Consider the following 21,390-nt stretch of genomic DNA (forward strand, 5'->3'; position numbering starts at 1 on the left):
GGCTTTGAGATGACCATGACCACATCAACACATCAGTTCAGTTTCACTTTCATGTTTTGACATCATGGAAATACCTTCCTTTGAGGGGTTGAATTTTCATCAGAACACTCGTTCAAAGCACATTTTCTGCTGTTTATATCCAGGCACAACATGACTGTTTTTAGCAAAACTGTCCCACTTTAACCAAGTTGGGGTTGTTTTTAAAGAGTTTGACTGTGTTAAGCAAAGGACAGACTTAAAGAGAGCTCAGACAGGAAGCTCAGCTCTAAAAATAGGACTGGTTCTACTTCCAAAATGGCAAGTCAGCGGACATGCTAAACATAGGCAACTCAGTATTGTAATACTTCAGTTTTATTTCTAAGAGCTCCCCCCAAAAAGCATAAAGAGAGAGGATCAAATACCTTCTTTTTGTTTATTCTATGCACATTATCATGGATCAAGGCTCACTCACCAGGCACTCTTCTCACGCACAGCTCCTCAGGGGAACCTCATGACAAGAGGTAGAAGGCTACATCAATCGTGTGTCCGCGCAGCATTGGTTAGTGCTGAGAGCTAAACAAGCATTAAGAAATATACACATCTATTTGTCCCCCAACCTCTCTGCTATGGAGGAGGACACTGAGTTTTCTGCAGTTCAACTCTCTGAACCACCTTACTGCAAAAGAGAGCAAAGCCCGTGCCAGCGCACAGGAAGGAGACAGGAGAGCAATGCCAGAAGTAGGGAAGGAAGAAAGAGAATGAACAGGACACCAATTTACACTTCATTGGTGTGACAAAAACAAGCAAGTTGTTAGATGCAGTGGGTAGCATAGGCAAGAGATGCTTTACCCAGCATATAATAGGCAGCAGTAGCAAAAACTGGCATTTTAGATGACAAAAAGATGAGCCTGGCACCAGAGAGCAGGACTGGAATCAGAGGGACAAGTTTCTGTTTCCAGTCTATTGGAACACTGGGTAAGTTTTAACCTCTCTCTGCCCTAGGGCCTGGTGTCATGACACAAACTGGTCACCAATACTCCAGAAACCAGTGAGGCTTAAATAATGTTTTTAAGCAGGGCCAGCTCTCTGCCTGCTCCTCAGCACAGTTCCACAGCTTCAGGGGAAGGGATGTGCATCCAGCAGCAGGAGCTGCTGTGGGGAATGTTCAGGGACACCAAACCGCAGCCCTAACATCCCCTTCCAAGGTTGCAGACTGGAGCTTTTCTTCTTGAACAAGAGGCTATTTAAGGGGCACAAACCCAGTGTGGGTTAAGTGAAGCGACATCCTCTGGAAGTCTTCAATACCCCACTTTTAATACAGAGAGATTTGCACTTCATTCGTGCACTGCTCTGCCTGATACCTGTGGATGCCAAAGTCCCAAAGGGCTTCTTTAGAGCTGCTACAAAGCGTTCCAATTTCCAACAAATTAGGCAGAGGCCTCAGACTGTAGGGAAATCACTGATGGAACCTTCACTTCAAGAAAATCCATTCAGAAACTCTGAAGTTTCCAATTTTAATCCTGCCCAGGAGAGAACACGGTGCAGCTCCAGAACTCTTCCATTCCTCCCAGCCCTGAGCAAACAGGGTGCAGAGAGAGGAACAGCTCAGAAGGCATACTACATTGTCTGATCCACTGGTGTCACACAAAGAACTAATAGTTTCCATGAGAAACAAACACAAACCTACCTGTCAAGTGTCCTGCTTACAGCAAAGTATGCTGATCTCCCTATCATTATTGGCTCATGGTTGGGAAGAGTATCCTTGCTTGAGTCTGGAAGGATTGATCTGTACCTGCTCATAAACCACTATGAGATTAGGGAGTAAAGTGAGGTCTATACAGTAGAGTAGCCAAACCAAAGAAAGAGGGATACAGAGGAAACAGGAGAGGTCGCTCAAGGGAAAAGAAAGTTAAAAAGACAAGGACAAAGGATGAGCCAGGAAGTCTTCAGTGCTGAACTTGGAACAGAGAAACCTGCAAGACAGAACTGGACCGCATCACTTCGATAAGTCAACACTGCTTTTTCTTCTTTGTTTTTATATTGCCCACGTTTCTTCTTCGTACTTGGCACATTTAGAAGGAACTGCAACAGCTCAAAGTGTGGCCAGCTCACACCCACAGTACTTATAACCCCTCTGCTGATAAAAACCCCATTGGTTTGACTCCATCCTCGCTTACAGGAACTTGGGAGGTATCACTTGCAGTAGCAATACTTATTTGCTGATTTTCATTGAGGTCTCACTTAGCAGCTTTCCCAACCACAGAGCAGCTTCAGACGTGAAGCACGTTGGCAGCCCCAGCAGTGACTGCAGGGACATTTGGAACTTGCATTTAAAAAACAAAGTGGTTTTAAAGAATAGTGGGAGATTTTCAAACAGGTTATGGCCACAACACAACATGATGGAGGAACAGTTTGTTCTCCTTTAGACTGGATCTCAGACATGTTGCTATAACTGCAATAGCCTTACAACATCTGAGACAACCTGACATACACTGCTTACCGATCTTTGCTTTTCCCCTGCAGCCAGGTACGTACCTCAGCTCCCTTAAAGCACAGGTTTTGGGTTTGTACCCTCAGATTAATGGGAATTGCACTGGCATGCAGTTATTTTAGTCCCTTGTGAGGAAAATCCAAGCTCAACCTCATCCTGCAAGGAGCCATCCCTATCTCCTGTCTGCAAAGTGCTCTTGGATCCCCTTGCTCCTCTCTCAGGTATCACAGAGATGTATCCCCCTGTGGATCCAAATCCCTTGATGAATTTAGGGTGTGACTTGCAGGATCCAGAGACTGAGGACCCTCAGTCTGAATCCTCACAGGCTGTTCACAAGTTGTTTTCTACAAAACTACTCAGACATTGGCCTGCCACACCACGGGAACAATGAGGATGCTTTCATTAACTCAATTTTGGCTAATCCTCCAACAGTCCTGCATCCATGAAAAAGGGAAAAGCAGAGCCCAAAGAGCAAGCCAGGCACAGATCGCACCATGGGGCACAAAAAAAAACCCAAAGGTAAGCAGCAAGAGGAGAAATCTTACAATGAATGGAAATATTTCATACAAGTACCTCCCCTCCCATAAGGTCAGTGTTGAATCCTCTCCCCTAAAAAGCCTGGTCCGCTGTGTTTTGGAGTATCAATGATTTGGACACTGGGAACAGAGCAAAGCCCTCACTGCTGCCTCAATATCCCTCCACACAGGACTCCTGGAGACCCAGCAGCTAATGACTGACTCAGCTCTTCTGCTCTTCCAAACGTGGCATTCCCATTCACAGGACAAATCCCCGTGCAGGGGGAGAACCATACATCTTAATCAAGAGGTCGATGCAAGTCTGAGGGCAAACTTTTGCACTTCCTTTGAAGAGGCTGGTTTAATTTTGGGAAGCACTCCTTAGAACAGTGTTTCTCTAACGAGCCTCCCCCCAACTCCTCTCCAGCTCCAATTTCACAACTTCCTTGAAACAAAGGGAGTGCTGCTCTATAGAAACAGCCACACCAGGTCCCTATTGAGCAGAGATGATGGAAGGTTTCCCGAAGGGCCGTGTGTGGCTGCTTTGTCCTCCTTTTGTATCTGCAGGGCTAATTTTCTTTCAGAGGATGGAGAACTGTACAGTGATTAAGACAAAATTTCCCCTACTTGCCCATGGACCACACTACGAGCCTCTCGACTCGCTTTGTAGTTTGCTGTGAATTCAACCATGATACCATTTCAGAGCAGATCCATCTGAGAGGGGGAGCAAACAGGCAGGAGGAATGAACCAAAGAACCACCAGGAAGCAGTTACTCAGAGGCAGTTACCTGGTTTGCTTTTGCTTTCAGCTTCTTGGAGTAGTTACTAACAGAAAGCTGAACACATTTGCCAAGCCAGCTGGGAACCACTGTGCTAACACACCGCAAGAAGTGTATGTTAACGTAAAGGGAATGTTTTACATAGGCTCTGCCCTTCCTCCTGCCTTTACCCACCTGATCTGCAGTCACTGCCACCAGTGTTCTCTTCTGTGGAGACACCCCTTCATGATTCTCCATTCAGTACTAAGTGGAATTTACACAGATGTATACATATGCATCTATAGATGTATGTACATCTTTTAATATATATAAACTCACATTTCATAAACCCAGAATAATCATTACCTGTAACATTTGTGTCTCTTTATGCTCCCTTTTCATTATTACCTACTTCTAGGAGCATGGATTAAGGCGGTTCTCATCTCTCATGAAGTACCTGACATATATGTTCCCACTTTAGCTGCAGCTCCTGGGGATTACAGCAGCATATGTATTTAACAGGACAAAATATAGACAGATAAAAGAAACAGAGCCCCACACAATTTAAGGCTGTTACATTCCAGTAATCCTTTCTGTCCCAACTGAATGTGTTGCCACACTATTTCTTGTGTGCCATTACACTGTGGAATTGCAGTTATTCCTACAAAGAGCAAAATGTTGCAGTGCCCAACTTCAGGAAGCTTGCTTAGGTCTCTCCCTTGTGACAAACCCTCAACAGCCAGTGAAATACTCTGCACGTCTAACTGCTTCCACTGATGCTACAGACAGCTCAGCTGCTCACTTCAATGCGGTACAACTGAGTCCTCAACATCTTGTTCACTTAGTGAAGAACCCATGAGCAGACGTCTGATGGCACACAGCATCTCCTCCAACACAAGGGAAGGCAGACCTGTACTTGCAGGGCCAACTCCCCCTATTTATAGGGCTTTTCCCTTGCAAACATCTGGGATTTGATGATGCAGTTGATTCTGTTATCTTTCTCCACTGATTATAAACTCAGAGTCAAGGCAGGGACCTCCACAGTTATTTCTTTAAACACTCAATTTGCAACTGAAACTTCTGGCTCAGTTCCTGTTCTTTTGGTCTTTCTAATGAGAAGGCAAAACCCACCAATAATCAGGTATCTCTCCAGCTATTCCCAGCAAAGAAAGCAACAGGGTACACAGACCCTTGGTTCTCCTTTCACCCTTTGCCTTGGAGATCAAAGCCTCCCACCAGGGCTTTAAAGATTTGACAGAATCACAGAAATCAAATACTGAAATGATCCATTAGGTCCCACCCTGTGCTTCATCTCCTTGGGCCAGATGAAGACTGCACTCTGCAACAGTGTTCAGAGCTTTGCCATGTTTACTTTTTGCTGCCATACCTGAATGCACTCATTTTATCACAATTAAAAGCTTTGCTGCTTTCAACTTTACTTGAATCCTTTATACAAGACAAAACCACCAAAGCTTTTCAGGCTGTGAATACAAGAACTAAATGAAGGGAACCAATCATTTTCTGTGTAAGCATCATGGCCAGTCAAATCTACAGCATCAGAGTTTAATAACAAAAATACATGATACAGCATGACTGATGATACATTCTTCACTGCTCCTATACTTAATTCTATAAATAAACCCCTAGTGATTTGGTTAAATAAAATCAAACAGTGAGTTGGTGTCAGTTGTTAGACCACCCCATGAATAGTCTAAGTCCTGTACTTGCACTGTTCCCACTGATACAATGCCCGACTTGGCATGCTGAATTCCACATAACAATGCTGCTGATCCTACAGAAGTGACCGCTGTGGTCACAACTTTAACCTCTTCAGCCCAGGGATCACAAGCACTGAAAGTCTCTTTTCTTCCTTACAATCCTCAGCGTGTTTGGAAATCGCCCCTTTCACCATTAGCCAGGACTGCTAGGTTGACTTTGGGGGTGTAGAACACATATCCTGGCACCCAGAGCACCACCAGCCCACAGATAGAGGAGGTGACACACATTACAGACCCAGCAGCACCGCTGTGGTTTATTTAGTGGTTTATTCAGTTTATTTAGGTCTGAGTGTAGAAGCTGGGATTCAATGGCAACAGACTGCCAGGCTGTGGCAAGCAAACTGGAGAGAGGACAGCTAAAAATAACAAATCAAAGCAAATGCACCCAGACTGGCCATTACCGTTTGGATACAGACACTGTGCTTGTGCAGTGACTCCACACCTACCCAGGGAGCTGCTGTGACAACCCAGGAGGACAAAGGCAGTGCAGACATCCATTACAAGTCAAAGGGTGAGACAGTGCAGATGCCCCAGAAAAGCAGATACTCTTTTAAATTCAATCAGTGCTGACCCAAGCAAACCACTAAAAAGAAGTAAGCAAAAAGAGAAAAGAGCTCAGACTGGTAGACTGGGGCACACATCCCTGGATGGTTCCTCTTTCTCCCTCCTTTACACGGCTCATAGCTTCCAAAACTACCCAGTGCTTCCTTCTTCACACTATATGATGTCAGTGAAGAATAATATCAAGACAAAAATCAAACAAATGAAAAACTGGAATGCGGTGTGCTTTGGCTTTCTGACATCAAAGACTACGACAAATGACTGCATTCAGTCATTGAATACAGGAGCAGCAAAGGCTAGAGATGGTCAACAGCCACCACAGAAGCCCTGGATTGCTGAGCAAGGCAGTCACCTTTCTCTTTGCTCAATCCTAGGTTAACCTAGGCAAGTGTACTTCATTTGTTCTCTGGCATAAAGCACTCACACAGGTATGTGTGTGCAGAGAGTCAAGCAGGCATCTGGGAAAAACACTTTCTTTCCTGCCTATCTACAACAGATACCTCCCCATGCAGAAAGCACTGTTGGCAGAAGAAGCCAACACAAGAGAACTGGGAAATAGACACACTCTGTATAGCTGCCCATCCTGGGCATGAGCAGTCACTCAGAATCACAGTGAGGAAAACCAAGTTAAAAGCTATTGTGCTGCCCCAGCACTTACCACTTCACTGACAGAAAGAAAGGAACAAGGACATAAGAGGCTGTGCAGATTTAAAGACAACAACTGCAAATGTGCAGAAAGTTCTGGGATAAAACAAAGCCCCGATATTTACTGGCTACTGCTGTGCACTTGGGTTTTAAGTAGCCCATATGCTTACACTACCGCCACCCATATGGCAGCATGGCATGCCAAGAGTGAAAAATAAGGAGCCTGCAGAACAGCACTCCTCAAACTTTACTGCAGACGTGGAAGATGTTTAAGGAGATGTTAAGAGGGCCAATGACCCTCTTAATCAAATCTGAAATCACCTTATCAAGGGATAACAGTAACATTCGCTCCTTCAGAAGTATCAAGCAAATCTACCTTAGACAATGAAATTACAAAGCTTAACAGTTATTAAATTACAACAGTTTTTCTTCTTTCAAGAGTGGTCTCAAGTTCCTAAGCAGGCCACTAATTCCTCTCAACTTCTCCATTCATCTTCTTGGCTCACAGCCATTTCAGAGATCAGACAAATTCCAGCTGCTGAAATTAATCCACTGTCTCAGGTTTAAAGAGTACCCAGGATATCTTTCATATGAAGGTAGGAGTCTACTTATAACCATGGTTCCAACCGTGCAGTTTAAAGTGTTTGTTCTTTAAAGTAAAGCCACCCTACAGGAGAAGTGTTTCATCCAACACATCACACACTGGTGCACATTCATGCACACTAACATGTAAGTCATAAGCACCAGGTCATAAACATCACCAGACTAAATCACAGCGGGTACCTGCATTTGTTACACAATTAGCACCAGCAATGGCAATGTTTCCTTGGAAGTCTGATGAAACACTATAAAAATAGACACCTAAACCCAAGTAATCACAAACAAGTAACAAACCCCCCACCTTTCTTTTCTCATTATTATTGCCACAGACTAGAGCTTTCCAAGGGAGATGAAACGAACCAGGCTACCAATTGTTATTTCCTTGTGACTTACAGGTACTCAAATATGGAGATGACAGAACAATCATGTTAGAAAAACTGCAAGGAAGATTTCAGCATAACTCGAGACCAAAGGCTCAGTGGCTTCCTATGGAATTGATGTGCTTTGGAAAAACCCAGCCCTTCACTTTGAAATGGTCTACAACAAATATGTTTCCCTGATTTGAAAAGAGAACAAATGATGAGTTTAAACAGCACCAGCACACTGCAACGATGAGCACCAAAAACCCAATAAGCTTGCACAGAACACAACATTTTTTGAGCTATGTTCTCTCTCAACTCCCACACACATTCAGATGCAGAGTTATGATCATTCCTTTTCACATTCACAAAACATCATCCCCTTCCCAGGTTCAGCAAGGCCTTGGATAAGTTTGGAAAACATGGGGCTTCAGAAAGGCAGAAGATTCCTGGAGGTTCAGGCAAGATCTGAGGAGTCCACCTAAACAAAGCAGGGATAATTCACAGGACATACTAATAAAACAAGACTTTTCATCTGCTTTATTTGAACCTTAGACTGTCCTGGAAGTGTTCAAGGCCAGCTTGGACCAACCTGGCCTAGTGGAAGGTGTCCCTGCTCATGGCAGAAGGTGGAATTGGATGAGCTTTAACATCCTTTCCAATCCAAACCATCCTAGGTTTCTGTGATTGTGTGTGCAACATATATATCAGCAATGATATGCAATAGGGAAATTGCTCACCAGTGTTTCCTGAAGTCATTAGTAGGCAATTTAGATGTTTGGCACAGAGACAGCAACTGCCCCATGTCCTCTCAGTGTCAACGTGGCTGTTACACACAGCACAAATCCCACAGTGACAGAAATGATTTGCCATAAGAACCACGACTTTCAGGTATAATTTACAGTCCATTTCCCAAATATTTTAGACCTTCTGAATCAAAGTTTCCACCTGTGCTGCCATAAATCATCAACTGTATTAAAAAAAAAAGAGCAAGTGACAATGGTCTTGACAACATCACAGGCTCAGTACAATGACTCCAAAGGGCTTTTTGCCCAAACACAATATAAGAAGACCCATGAGGTTCAGTACCTGGCCAAGAACACATTCATGGATTGCTGAAGCAGCTGTGAGAGACACACGTTTACATTAAAGGTAATCTCAAAGTGGTATTTCTGCTCTATTGTTTTATAAACCTAAATTTATTGACAAATATCCTGGCCCTGTACACAGGAATCTCCACCCCCCCCAGTCCTCCATAGGACATCAATCTTGAGGAAATGCAACTCCCACACTTTGACTGTTACACAGGAAAAACAATGTTGTTATGCAACACCACACTGTTCCAAAACATCTCAAAGTCAGGCCCTGGACTTCAGCACAGAAACGGCAGTTCATCAGCTAAGGAACAAACTCACAGAACATTTCAAACAGGGTCCAGGCAATGACAAGGCTCCTCCGCAGCAAAAGGAGAGATTTTGTACCTACACTCTGGTATTTAGCACATCAGTAACATTTCTCACTTCAAATACCCTCCTATTACCTAATTTAACTGCAGATTGACCAACTGAAATAGCATTTCTCATCCCACTTCCCTAGAATTTTCTGCCAAAGAGGTCTGGGGCTTTTTTAACCCTTATAAATGGCCATAAATCAAGCAACATTGCCAGGTTTTGTTTGTGAAGGAAGGTTAAGAGATAACCCCTCTCCCGCAGATAACCCCAAGTGAGCAGAAATGAGGCACAAGTTCCTCTCCCTTGTTTTCCTTTACATCTTTTCCAGACCTGATATTCCCATTCATCATTAAACTCCAGAGCCATTTTCTAAAGTTTGTCTTTCAGAATGAAGCAACTGGGCTATTTTAAAAGCTTTAACTCCTGCCACAACACAGGTAAATTCTAACCAGCAAGAATGCAGTTAAAAGTCTCAGTGAAGGACTGCAGCTACCACATCCAAACCTCAGCCAGCTCCACAGCGACGGCTTCACAGAGCTCAGTATCACTATTCAGTAAGGATTTCAGACAAACAGTGAATAACACATCCATCTTCAGGAAAAGCAGGTTTCAAAGACACACACAGCACAAATCTACTCAAAATGTAGCTTTTCTTAGAGTCAAAAAAGAATTTCTCTTGCAGAAATTGCTAGGAAACACTTGATGATTACAGTCACCACTCCTCTGGTTTGTGTCTTAGCACAAAGACAGGCAGTTCATAAAGCTTTGTGCTCAGTCTCTCTCACAGCCTTCCCTCAAAACACTGACCTGACACTGATAAAGGCTGTTGGGGGAGCACAGGCACAAGGTGATACAGCTCCAATCATACCTTTAGCAAACAGATGCTCTACAACAGTTAAAGAAAAAAAAAATGGGAATTCGATCAATAGAGCTGCTGCTTTCCAGGATCACAAAAGTGTATGTAGGACACCTGTTAAGAGCAAAAGCATTCCCTCTCTTTCAACTAGGCAATTATCCAGCATGAGCTCAGGGTCCAGGCAGCACAAGGACTAATGAGTGTTCTCCCAGCCTTTTTCATTTACAAATTGCTTCTCCATGCCTTCTCCTGGGTTCTGAGAGTTATCACAAATGTCTACAAACACAACTGGACAAGTATTTCAAAGCAATTCTGTTCTGTATGGAGTTAATCCAGCGCATTCAAAATAACTTACCCACTAATAGCTTCACATCTCTGACGGTGAAATCCGGGTCAGGCATTCTGTAATTAGCAAAGAAAGCAATGTTAAATACTGTCAGGATAAGTATGGGTACACTTTCTTTACCATAATAAAAGAGAAATAAATGTATAGTGCCCTTTGTCTGCAATGCAGTAGGTGGAATCAAGCAAGGCCTCTCTGAAGTGTGGACAGTGCAAGTTTTAATGGCATACATAACATCTTTGCACTGGTAAGTGTACAAAAGTTTCTCTACTCCTAATGAAAGAGAAGTGTCTTTTCAAGCACTAACAGCACTGGAGTGGGAGGAAAGGAAAGGTTTGGGGGCGATCTCAATACAATTCTAAACCTGTATAGCTTGTCTCTGCTGAGTGGTTTGCAACTGGTGGTGCCTCAAGTGTATCCCGAGGTGAACATCAACTCATTTGCCAGTGGATACAAAGTGAGGCATAGAGCAGAAAAACAATTTATTCAAAGTCCCATCAGCACAGGTTGGATTCACTGCTTGGAAATACCATATAAAAAATAATGAATTAAAGCCCATTTGTTTTCATGCCTATTCCAAACTTCCTCATCAGGCAGAAGACAACCTGGCTGTATTGGGTGAATAAGGAAATCGTTGGTCAATTCAATCTGAACTAATGTAGAGCTAAATTAAATAGCAGCATAATTGGTTTGCCCATGTTGATGCATTTATGCAATCCCTTCTACCAGGCACTGGATTAGGGTTTAATGTAATTAGACAATAACCCAGTACCTCAAATGAGTGAGGTTTAAGTGTCAGGTAGGAATTCTACAACAGACAGACTGGACTGAGAAAGAGAACAAAACCAGTGGTGGGGTTTTAAAGCTGCCTGACTTCCTCTTCCTGACAGCATTTCCCACCACATCATACAAAACCTGACGAAGGAATTGGAACACAAACCAGCCCTCTAGGACCTGCCAGTTGGTGCTATGTCCCTCTTATACTGCCCTGGATGGAGATAAACAACTTGCTTCTGGTCATAAAGGACTTTTGACATAATCCAGTTAGAAATCAGAACGATCCAGCCCAGAGGCAAACTTTTAGAGCAGTTTTTACTCTTAAGAAAATACTAAAAGGTAAGTTAAAAAATGCATCAGCTGCCTTGCATGTAACTTGAGGACCATTTGCCAGATTCTGTTTGTCCACTCTCTTTCATCCTTATCACTTTCCTCCGGTGGGATGTGGAGGCTGGACAATCTCTTTTGTTAATTCTTTGCCAACCCTCACATCTTTGCATTTAGCTCAAGGGCCCCACAGCTTTGGAATTCACTCCCTTGCTGGAACGAAACAGCCTGAATCTACTGACCTTCAGGGTTCATTCAGAGCTCATCTTTCTTTTCTAAGCACTAGAAAGTCAGAAGTAGGGGAAGGAGGAACTATTTGTGGGCGAGCAGAACATGCAAGGCTTATCTTCAGATGACACAGCTTGCCTGTATTCTGGGTCAGACACGTAGAACAATTACAGTTCTATGGCAATCTTTTCCACATCTGCACAAATCAAAGTAAAATCAAGACAAGATTACTGTGACCAAGATAAATGATGACCCTAAGCCAGATGCATACAAGCAAATCCAGCAATAAACACTACTCAAACTGGAAGAAACCAATCCTAACAATGAAATTACATGGGTAGCTCTTTGGAGAGCACACTTGGCATAACCTTTTTCTTCTCTGCAGTCTCAGGATGTATAATACATTAGCAAAAGACACTCCCAGGGAAGAATCTCAGGCTTGAACACAGCAAGTTTCAAGTACAAGAACTTGTAGGGAAGCCCACCTTTAATTCAAACCCATTCTGCTGGCTGCTGAGACCATAAATGACTCCAGCTTTAAACCTCTAGTCCCCTCCCCCCCCCCCCTCCCCCCCCCCCAGTATAACTGCCACAGTCTTACACATTTAGGCCTGGTTTGCTTCAGCCCTATGATGGCAAAATAAGTCACCAATCTTACACTGATCAGTAAGTGTTGATTTGGTTTTCTGCATATAAATCCAGAATACCAACAATGCAAGAATTGAGACATTTTTTTCCCCTCACTGTTATGCAATTTTCAGGCAAACGTATCTTGTGTAAAAACACTCTGAATGCTTCCAAAGATTTCATATGTCATAAAATGTAGGTGAAGAATAGCACAGCAGGGTGACTTCACACCGAAATACGACTGACTACATTTGAGATTTTCAGCATTTTGTTATGTACAAACCATGCTGCCTCAAATAGGAAAGAAATGCAAAGGCTTTGGTGTGCACTGGGTGCAAACCTGCGTCTTAGTAAATGTTTAAAGAAGCCTCCTATTCAGATCCTAATGAGGATGAACTCTGGCTGGCAGACATAGCTGATTAACCACAGTACTATGCAAGATGACCACTGTTCAGCTAAGAGAGCCATCTCTCTAAACAGCATCCTCTCTCCGAGTTACAACCCTGGAAATAGGCAAACAACCCTCCAAGAAAAGCAGCTCCTCTTCTGCTAAGAGATCTCAAGTGGACTTCCCTGCTCCCAGCCACAGTCACAGCTCATGATGGTCACAAATATAAGGAAAAGCAATTTTCAAAGTATCAGTGTAATCTGTCCCCATTCATCTCATTTCTTGGCATTTCAGAGCATCTCCAAGCACAGTAACCAAACGGTTCAGCTATGCTCTGTACATCTGCCAGGCACAGACATGCAAGCTGACTGCTTCACAGCAAACAGGAGTAGAAGCTGTAAATCATCAGTTGTTCAGAACGTCACAAGTCTAAAAATCATCTTGTATCATATCTTTTACAGACCACTGTGTCTCAGAAGTCACCCTACATGCATGTGGATTACCTCATCTACGGTATCATGACACACATGACCCCCTCTGCACAAGACAGCAGTGCTAGAAAAGAATGTCCTTCAGAGGCTGAAGTGGTTCCTGAGTCTCATCAGCAAGTGACTCTTATCCAGAGGCAAGCTGTCTAGTCTTGCTCTAGTGAAGGAATACAGAGGCTATGACACTCCTTAATTCAAGCAGTACATGTCAGGATGATGAGACAAAAGGTCCTCTATGTTTTGGATCAGTTATGCAGGTGTCAATATTGCTCTGATCTCACACACAGATTTTATGTATCCACACAATTCCTATATTACATGTCAGCTACTTGTGACAGATACATGTAAGAAGTGGAAATGTAAATAAAATTAAATCACGTTCTCCCGCAGAGTGCCAAATAGGGAAGTCTGCTGATGCATTTCACTTCTGTCATTTAAAATACACATAAACTGGGTTTCCAGCCTTCTCTCGCTCTAGTGGCATTTATGCCCAAGTGCCTACAATTCCTTTACAACATCATTTCAAACAAGTAAGTCATGCTCATTTAAATGAAAAATATTAGAATGGTCTATAAAAGATGTCTGAGCTACAAAGTCTCATGTTTGAATCCCCCTGAGCAGCCAGTATGCAGTGATTCAGCACAGAATGGAAATACAGAAACAATTCACCCAGTTAACTGTGAAATGGAGAATTCAACTGATTCCATGCAGGAACCATCCAAAGCTCCTGTATCAGACAGAATTTGCTCTTACATCATACTAATTCATCAAAAATGTCCTTAGAAGAAGAGAAATAAAACGCTTCAGTATTTTCACTCTCTTCTCCTAACAGAGAATTCCAGCTGGAGGAAGAAGTGGCACATGATGTGTGGATGGTTTATAAAAGGGAGAAAGGGAAACAGCCCTAGAGAGGAGGAAGCATGTCAGAATAGGATGAGAAAGACACAAGCAGTCAGTAGGAAACTGAGAATTTGGCTAGTCCAGCTGGGCTGCTCATCACAGCAAATGAAATGCATATTTCTCCTTCACTATCCAAAGCATTAGCGTGTGACAGAGAGTCAGGTAAGTGACTCCCAAACTCTCGCTGTGGATTAACATTCACTCTTCTTCCACCACATCGCAACACAGTTCAGAATTCAAAAGATGCTTTATCCTAACTGCCAGAGCTGCAGATCTCCAACTAGAAATGAAGGGATACAGCATCCAGCCTTGCTGCTCCTTCACTTCCAACACATCCCAAAACTATCTATTTGACTACTTTGCTAATCCTTACAAAAGTACATGATTTTCAACGGTGATCTCTGAGATGTGGTCATCTATACATGGATTCATGCTATGTGTACATACACATCAGCATTCGAGGCCACTTTTTCTGCCGCAGTAAAACACAGCAGCAGATACAACCTGGCCTGTCTGTACACATGGCATAGAACCTAAAATGGGGCAGGTACACAGCCAAACCCTCCCCTTCTTCAAGGTCTTAACAAACACCACCGGTGGCTTCCAAGAAGGAAGACAAATAGGAATGCTGACTCGAAATGCATCTAAAAGCAACACATCTTGAAGAAAAACAAGCCAACACACGACACAAAACCCCAAACTACTCACTACATGCTCCCTTTAGCTTGAGGAGTCTCTCAATCCCTGGATCAAGAAAGACCAAAGGCCACTCTCCAAAGTCAATATCACATCTGGAGGCTTCAATGAAAGCACACAGCTAACCAAGCTGAGGGGAGTCCTGGGCGGCAGCTCTCCAAATTTTGGGCACAGGAACAATAGGGAAACAAATGGTAATGTGTGAGCTGAGATCTGAGTGCTGAAATATCTACAGCTGCCTCACTACAGAAGGCTGAAGCTCTCAAGAAGCAGCAGATTTCACACCTTGTGCCTATGGACACCGAAACACAAGATAAGTTTGTGAAGGATCTTGTGCAACATCTACAGCACTTCAAGAGCTGAAGCCCAGTAATGTTTGTGTCTGCAGGATGAGCTCTAAGTCCTAAGGAAAAACATATCCCAGTACAACAACATAAACATCACTGTAACTACTCCTGAGTGCCTGTAAGTGCTTCTTAGTTCAACACATAAACCAGTTTTACTAGATCATGAAAAGCATCACATCAGCTCCTATTTGCTGTTATGGTAGAAGGACGCACTGCTGTCAAATACCCCAAACACTGTTTCTTCTCTTCCTCTCCACAAGTTATACTGGGGTACCTTGATTCTTTTTAATTAAGTAAGAGGGACTCCTCAGTGCCCTAAACTTTGAGCTGTTTCAGCTGAAACTGAGCAAAGTAATTATGCTTTCAGAAAATCCATTTTCTGTCTTTCAGATCTAATCAGTTACAAAGACCTAATTTCCAAAGCCATCAAGGACCATTTATCTAAACTGTGGATTGTGTGGCTGATAGTGTATCATTGTAATATTTCGCCCTTAGACACGGTCACTTCCACAAAGAAACCTGCAGGATTCTCTTATTAAAATACCAACTCCTTTATGACTGGATATTAACAAAACACAACCTCAAAAAGATTCTAATAATGCCACGTTTTAACCAGACATAATTGAATATTTACAAAGCTGTAAGATTCTGAAGAGAGCAATTATCATGGAAAGCGACAGGCACCATTAGACATTCCACCTGTAACACACAAAACAATTGAGAAGTCAAAAATTGAAGACAGGCTCTTGTGTCATTCCAGCCTGGATTTGATACAGGAACCTTTGAATTCTGTTCCTAACTTTCATCAGTGAGTTGGTTTTGATTGTGTAGTACCACACCGTCTGCACTTAACTTTTAGGGGCCTCATTATCTGCTTGTTTATAAGCGGAAAATAATCATTCCTCTTCTCCAGGGTGCTGACAGTCTCACTAATTGCAATGCATTTTGAGATCATCAAAAGAAATACCACATACAAGTGGAAAGCATAATGGTTATTTTATAAAAGCATTTATTAATCAAGACTTGGTTGTAACTTACTTAATTCCCAGTCCATCCTTATTTCTGAAGATGAGGGGAACTCTGAGAGCTTCTCTTTGCACGTACTCAAAAGTAAAATCTGTTGGAATAATGGATAAAAAAAATCCAACATCAATTACAACAGCCTTAGCACCTCACGTTCCATTTCCTCAAAACACTCCCCATTTCCCTTTTCTCACCAAAGAACTCCACTACCAGTTAAAGGAAAATAGAAAGAGAATGCATATTTTAGGGCCAAAGCGGAAACCAGATGACAGACAATGCTCTCCCAGCTGCTCACCATTTTTCCTGTGCACTGATGCACAGAAAACAGAATCCACTCAGAGTCTGTCAATTAAGGTCTGGGGTGAAACACTCAATGAAATACCAAATTAACAGTTTAACAGATAATGAAATGACTGCACATCAGCCTGGTTCTTTGGGGGCAAATGCGTAGTTTAAACTGATTACTGAGGTTTATGTATTTTAAGGTGTACATTTCTGTTTAGGAGAAAGCCATGTGAGCATTATCTGTGTAGAGCAGAATGCCCTGATGGTGTGAACACAGAACTCTCTTTTTATGCGAGGGTTACTCTAACTTCCCACAAAGTACTTTTTAGTTACTCAAAAACTGCAGGAGCTGATAGGAATCTTAGACAGCTTTCGGACACTTGGGAAGACAGTGGAAAATAAACAATTTTGGGTGGGAGTCACACAATCAAACTGAAAATTAAACATAAATGTGTTGTCTTAACACTGCCCAGTATCACCTTGTTGCTGCACTGTGAGGATTAGGCAGAACTGGCCTTGCCTGGGGATTTCTTTATGCAACCATCTGATACAATGGCAGCGATTTGGGGATTAGAGAGGAAGTTACAAGGCAGCGATTTGGGTGAGCTGCGCCTACAAAACCCCACACTCCCTTTGGAGCCTTGTGCCACAGAGAGAAGAGGAATTCCTGCAGTGGCCATGTATGTTTCTATGGTTCTGCTATTCCCACATTCCTACAGGAAAAAAATGACTTTTCTATAGCATCCATACGCTACCTTAAAATGGAAAACACTGCCTGACTCTCTAGCACTTCAAAATACACTACATTGTGTGAAATACACCACACACTTTATGTAGTATATTCAGATACACACAAGTAGTTTAACTTCCCCAAGATTCAGCCAGCAACATGCAAACTTCCTGGGAGAGATGAGAACCTCAGACCTGAGCTTGTAGCAGTGGTTTGCTCTATTACAGAACCCATACTGACAGAAACAGGGGACACAGAGGCTCAGCTTCCACTCCCGCAGATGTATTTCCCTCTATTTTTACAACTTTTTCTTTGCTGTATTCAGTTAGTAATTACGACAAGTAGGGATATAATATTCCTACTTAGAGTTAGCAAATCAGAGCACTGTAATTATCCATTTACGAAACCATTAAAATGATGGCAACTTTATTGCTACTAGTCTCAAAATAAGTGTAATTGAATCCTCCAATTAACTAAGGTTACCAAATAAATACTTCTGTACTAGAGAAGTCTTCCTTTCCCAGAGGCATTAAACTACTGCCTCTAGGTAAGCAAATAAATAAACCACAGATATTTTCTTAAGGACACTCATCCAAGTCAGAAAGTCAACAAACATTAAGAAGAAGCTGGGAGGAAGAAGCAGAGGCAGCTGTAGGGAACAAGTAGCTCTGACAAACTGCATTGAAGCCAAAAATCACACCACTGCCTGGCAGCACCTCGAGGAAAAAGCCTCCAACCACATTCCTAGCAACAAAATACATCAAGAGTTATCATGAAAAAATAAAACAAGAATCTGGGAAATGAAAATAAATGAATCTATGGCTCAACCAATTCCATGTGTGCACACAAACTGTTTCATTCTTACTAACCACTGTCACCGTTGTGCCTAGATTCAACTCTTGGATATAAAAATAAACCAATAGTAAAACTCAAGGCAGAGCAAGTAGGAAGGCAGAGCCTTTCTTCTAATGCCCCAACAAAGCGCCTAAATCCCTTGTGGGACTGAACAAAGCAGACCCAGACCACAACAAACTAACAAAAGACACTCATTTATTTTCAAGCTCCCTAGAAAGGAGAAGGCAACCCAAAGATACCAGAGCTGCTGAGAGAGGGAAACTATGGGTTGTACTACAGTTAGTGTAGCAATGGCAAACACTGAGTATTTGGAAGGTGAGGGTAGAAATCCATCATTTTCTGGAAAATTAATTAACATTTTCCAGCTCAAAAAAATAGGTGTTTGTGTTTTGTTTGGAGGAAGAGGGGTCAGGGTTGAGCTTATCTCCTAAACAAATACCTTCCTCAGTGAGATAGGTATTTAATTTCTCCACCACATTAACTTTTCTAAAAGGAGCTTAAAATGCTCATGCAAAACGAAGCCTAAGGGAAAAAAGGAAATTTTCTAAACTAGATTAGTGGCTCCCCCGTTAGAGCCATTGCAGGAGGATTACAAACACGACTCCTCTTGCCTGAGAAAGCCCTCAGGAAGGCCGAGTTTTGGTGAAGACCATCTGGGAATCAGGAGCCTTGTCGGCAAGGCTGCAGTAAATAACGGTGACCTGCAAACCTCTCAGTCCCATTTGATTCCCGGGCAAAGCTCTCCCGTTTCCCTTCCTGCCAGGCAACCACGCTGCCTTTGCCACCGCTCCGTAATTTAAGTCACCTAAGCAAACCAAATCACGTTATCCTTTAACGCATGATAGGAACACAAAGTGATTGACTTTAAAGGTTCCGACCCAGGCGAACACCCTTTACATCCTTTCGCAAAAGGATTCAGCCAGAGCGGAGGAGGAGCGGGAATCGCCTCCGGCGACGCGGGGGCCTGGGGGTGCAGCGTGTCCTTTGCCAGGACCTAATTCCTGAGCATCCCAGCGGTGCGCGGGGTCCCGGCAGCGGCGGATGCACGCCGCCTGCCCAGCACCGTGCCGGGGCAACAACCGCTCTGCGGGCGCAGGACCGGGGGTAACGGGCACACCCGGGGTAGCCCCATGGCAGGGCGGGCTGCAAGGCCCCGGTGCAGCAGCAGCCGCCCCCCGGCGTCGTCACCGGATCCCCGGGCAGGGGGCGCGGGCGCGAAATACGAACCCAGGCGCGGAACTACACGTGGAGGCTCCGCGAGCGGAGTGGAGCGGGGCGGGGTAGCTCCGGCCCCGGCCCGGCAGTTACCTTTCCCGTCCATGGCATGCACGAAATCCCCGTGATACAGTTTGCTCTTCAATTTCTCTTCCAAATTGAAACTCCTGATGCTGACAATTTCCTCCACGTCCGAGAGATCCTCGTTCTCATCGTACCGCCTTCTGCCAATGGAGCGCTAGAAAACAAAACAAAACATAAACACATTGTCCGGGGGGGGGGGGGGAGAAAGGAGGAAAATAAATGAGAGGAAAGCGCATGCATCGTGCAGCCGAGCTGATAAACAGCTCTGGGAGGAAATAATTAAGGTGGCAAGACACAGACTGAACAAAACCTGAACCCAAACATGCAATTCCAGCTGCGTGCACAACCTTTTCCATCCCGCGGCACGGAACTAGACCCGGATAACAGGTGTTTGGCTGCGGGAACCAGCGCGGGGGCCGCGGAGCCGGAGCAGCCGGCTCGGGGCGAGCGGAAGGCCGGCGGCTCTCGCCCGAAAGTCACGGCCACGGCACCGAGGCGGTCCCGTTAAACCCCCCGTTAGCGGCGGCCAATGCTCGTCAGCGGCCGGGTTGTTTTTATTAATATTGTTATTTCTGCACGTGAATACAAGGCGATTTCCCAGGGAAGGGAATGGGGGGGGGGGGGGGGGGGTGAGGGGGTGTGAATCATTTAATCCCAGGCACGGCATCCCGGTTTCGGGATTTACATAATCCCCGTGTTTCCATAGTCACACCGGAAGCCGCGATTTAAAAATCTATGGAACGCCGCGATGGATGCGCAGCCCCCGCCCCACTCCGCACCCTCCGTTCACCTCCGCGGCGAGGGGCAGGAACGGGTTAAATGGGGGGGGGGGTCCCGGTGCCCCCCGTAGGGGCTGGTAGGTGGTGGGCTGAGTGCTAAAGGTAGGTCGGTGGGTTCCCAGTTTGGGGGGTCGGAGGGGCCCCCGATGCAGCGGCCACCTCCAGCGGTTCTGCCCCTCTCCCTGCAAACCCGGCCCGCGGACACAAGCGGTGGATCGGCATCAAACCCGCAGGAAAGAAAGAAATAATAAATTCTATCTATTATCGTCCCACCCTCTCCTTCCCTTCGGTTAAATTCCACCCCCTGCCCCAGTGCCTAAGCTGCTCTCTTGCAAACTACGTCGCTCTGCTGCCTCCGCTCTCCATGCACTGCTCCCTTTGCAAACAATTAAGCAAAATCAATGAAAAGGCACGAATAGGAAATCGGCAGACGCCAGCTACACACCAATCTTCTTCCAGAGTCTGTCTCTGCCTCCATTTTTTTGGAGAGTTTCATCACTTAATTGTCAACAGTTCCTGTCCTGCATTTTTGGCTCACATGGGGAGGAGGAGACCCAAAAGCCAGCGAGCTCTCGGTAAAGTTTTGCTATTTTGCACCAGCACTTTTTTTTTCCGGGGGGGGGGAGGAGGGGAGGGAAGGGGAGGGGGGTGGCGGCCGCGGTGATTCCTTTTGCAAAGTCCTAAGGAACCATTTTCAGGCGCTGCGTGTGGAGCGGGGCGCAGGCGTCGCAGTGCCCGGAACGTAAACACGACCGGGGTGGGGTGGGTGTCCGGGGGAGCGGTACCGGCGCTGGGCCGGGGCCGCGGCTGGGTCACGAGTGCGCAGCGGCCGCACGCAGGCGCTGAACGGGTGCGCAGGGAGGGGGGGGACGGACGGAGGACGAGGAGGGGGGACCCCACGAATGCGCGGATGGTCCCTATGTGGGTACCGCCGCCGGGGACAAGCCCTAAAAGTTGCGCGGTTCCGCTTGCATGGAGGGAAGCGGGCTCAGCGTCGGCCCCACGTTGTAACGCGGAGCACGGTTTATCGGACTCCTGTAAAGGGTGGCGAGTGAGCGTGGCAAACGCTGTAAAAGAACGTTATAATAAGTGGAGTTGGGGTGAATTCCCGGCGCGTTGTGCCCACGCTATGTGCTCGTACCACGCGTGCAGCGAGGCACCCCCGTCGGCTGCTGCAGGCGCTCCGAGAGCTGCGCACCGTGTCCGTCCAGTGCGAACGGGTCCTGGTGTGCGGAATGTATTATTAGGTGCGAAATAAAGCAAAATTGCCTTTGTAATACGTGTGTGCAGCAGGTAGGTAGAAAC

At 44.8% G+C, this 21,390-nt stretch overlaps 1 protein-coding gene across 7 annotated transcripts in view; it reads right to left on the reverse strand.

The window, feature by feature from the left end:
• Positions 1–21,390, reverse strand: part of KDM2B (lysine demethylase 2B) — a 118,312-nt gene that overhangs the window by 91,279 nt on the left and 5,643 nt on the right. For 3 of the 7 annotated variants that reach the window (XM_057422639.1, XM_057422642.1, XM_057422638.1), the window contains exons 1-4: positions 20,531–20,670; positions 19,316–19,460; positions 16,153–16,231; positions 10,349–10,395 (exon numbers count right to left, since the gene is read on the reverse strand). In XM_057422639.1, coding sequence (XP_057278622.1) covers positions 10,349–10,395; positions 16,153–16,231; positions 19,316–19,460; positions 20,531–20,581 — 322 coding nt within the window. In that variant the 5' untranslated portion in view covers positions 20,582–20,670. Of the gene's footprint in view, positions 1–10,348; positions 10,396–16,152; positions 16,232–19,315; positions 19,461–19,653; positions 19,881–20,530; positions 20,671–21,390 lie in introns of those variants that run through there. The other 4 variants (XM_057422645.1, XM_057422644.1, XM_057422643.1 and 1 more) reach the window with 3 other exon arrangements.

The sequence above is a fragment of the Pezoporus wallicus genome, unplaced genomic scaffold (assembly GCF_028554395.1).
Source record: "Pezoporus wallicus isolate ANWC-B61680 ecotype Strahan unplaced genomic scaffold, APGP_CSIRO_Pwel_v1 contig_9942, whole genome shotgun sequence".
NCBI classification, from domain to species: domain Eukaryota; kingdom Metazoa; phylum Chordata; class Aves; order Psittaciformes; family Psittacidae; genus Pezoporus; species Pezoporus wallicus.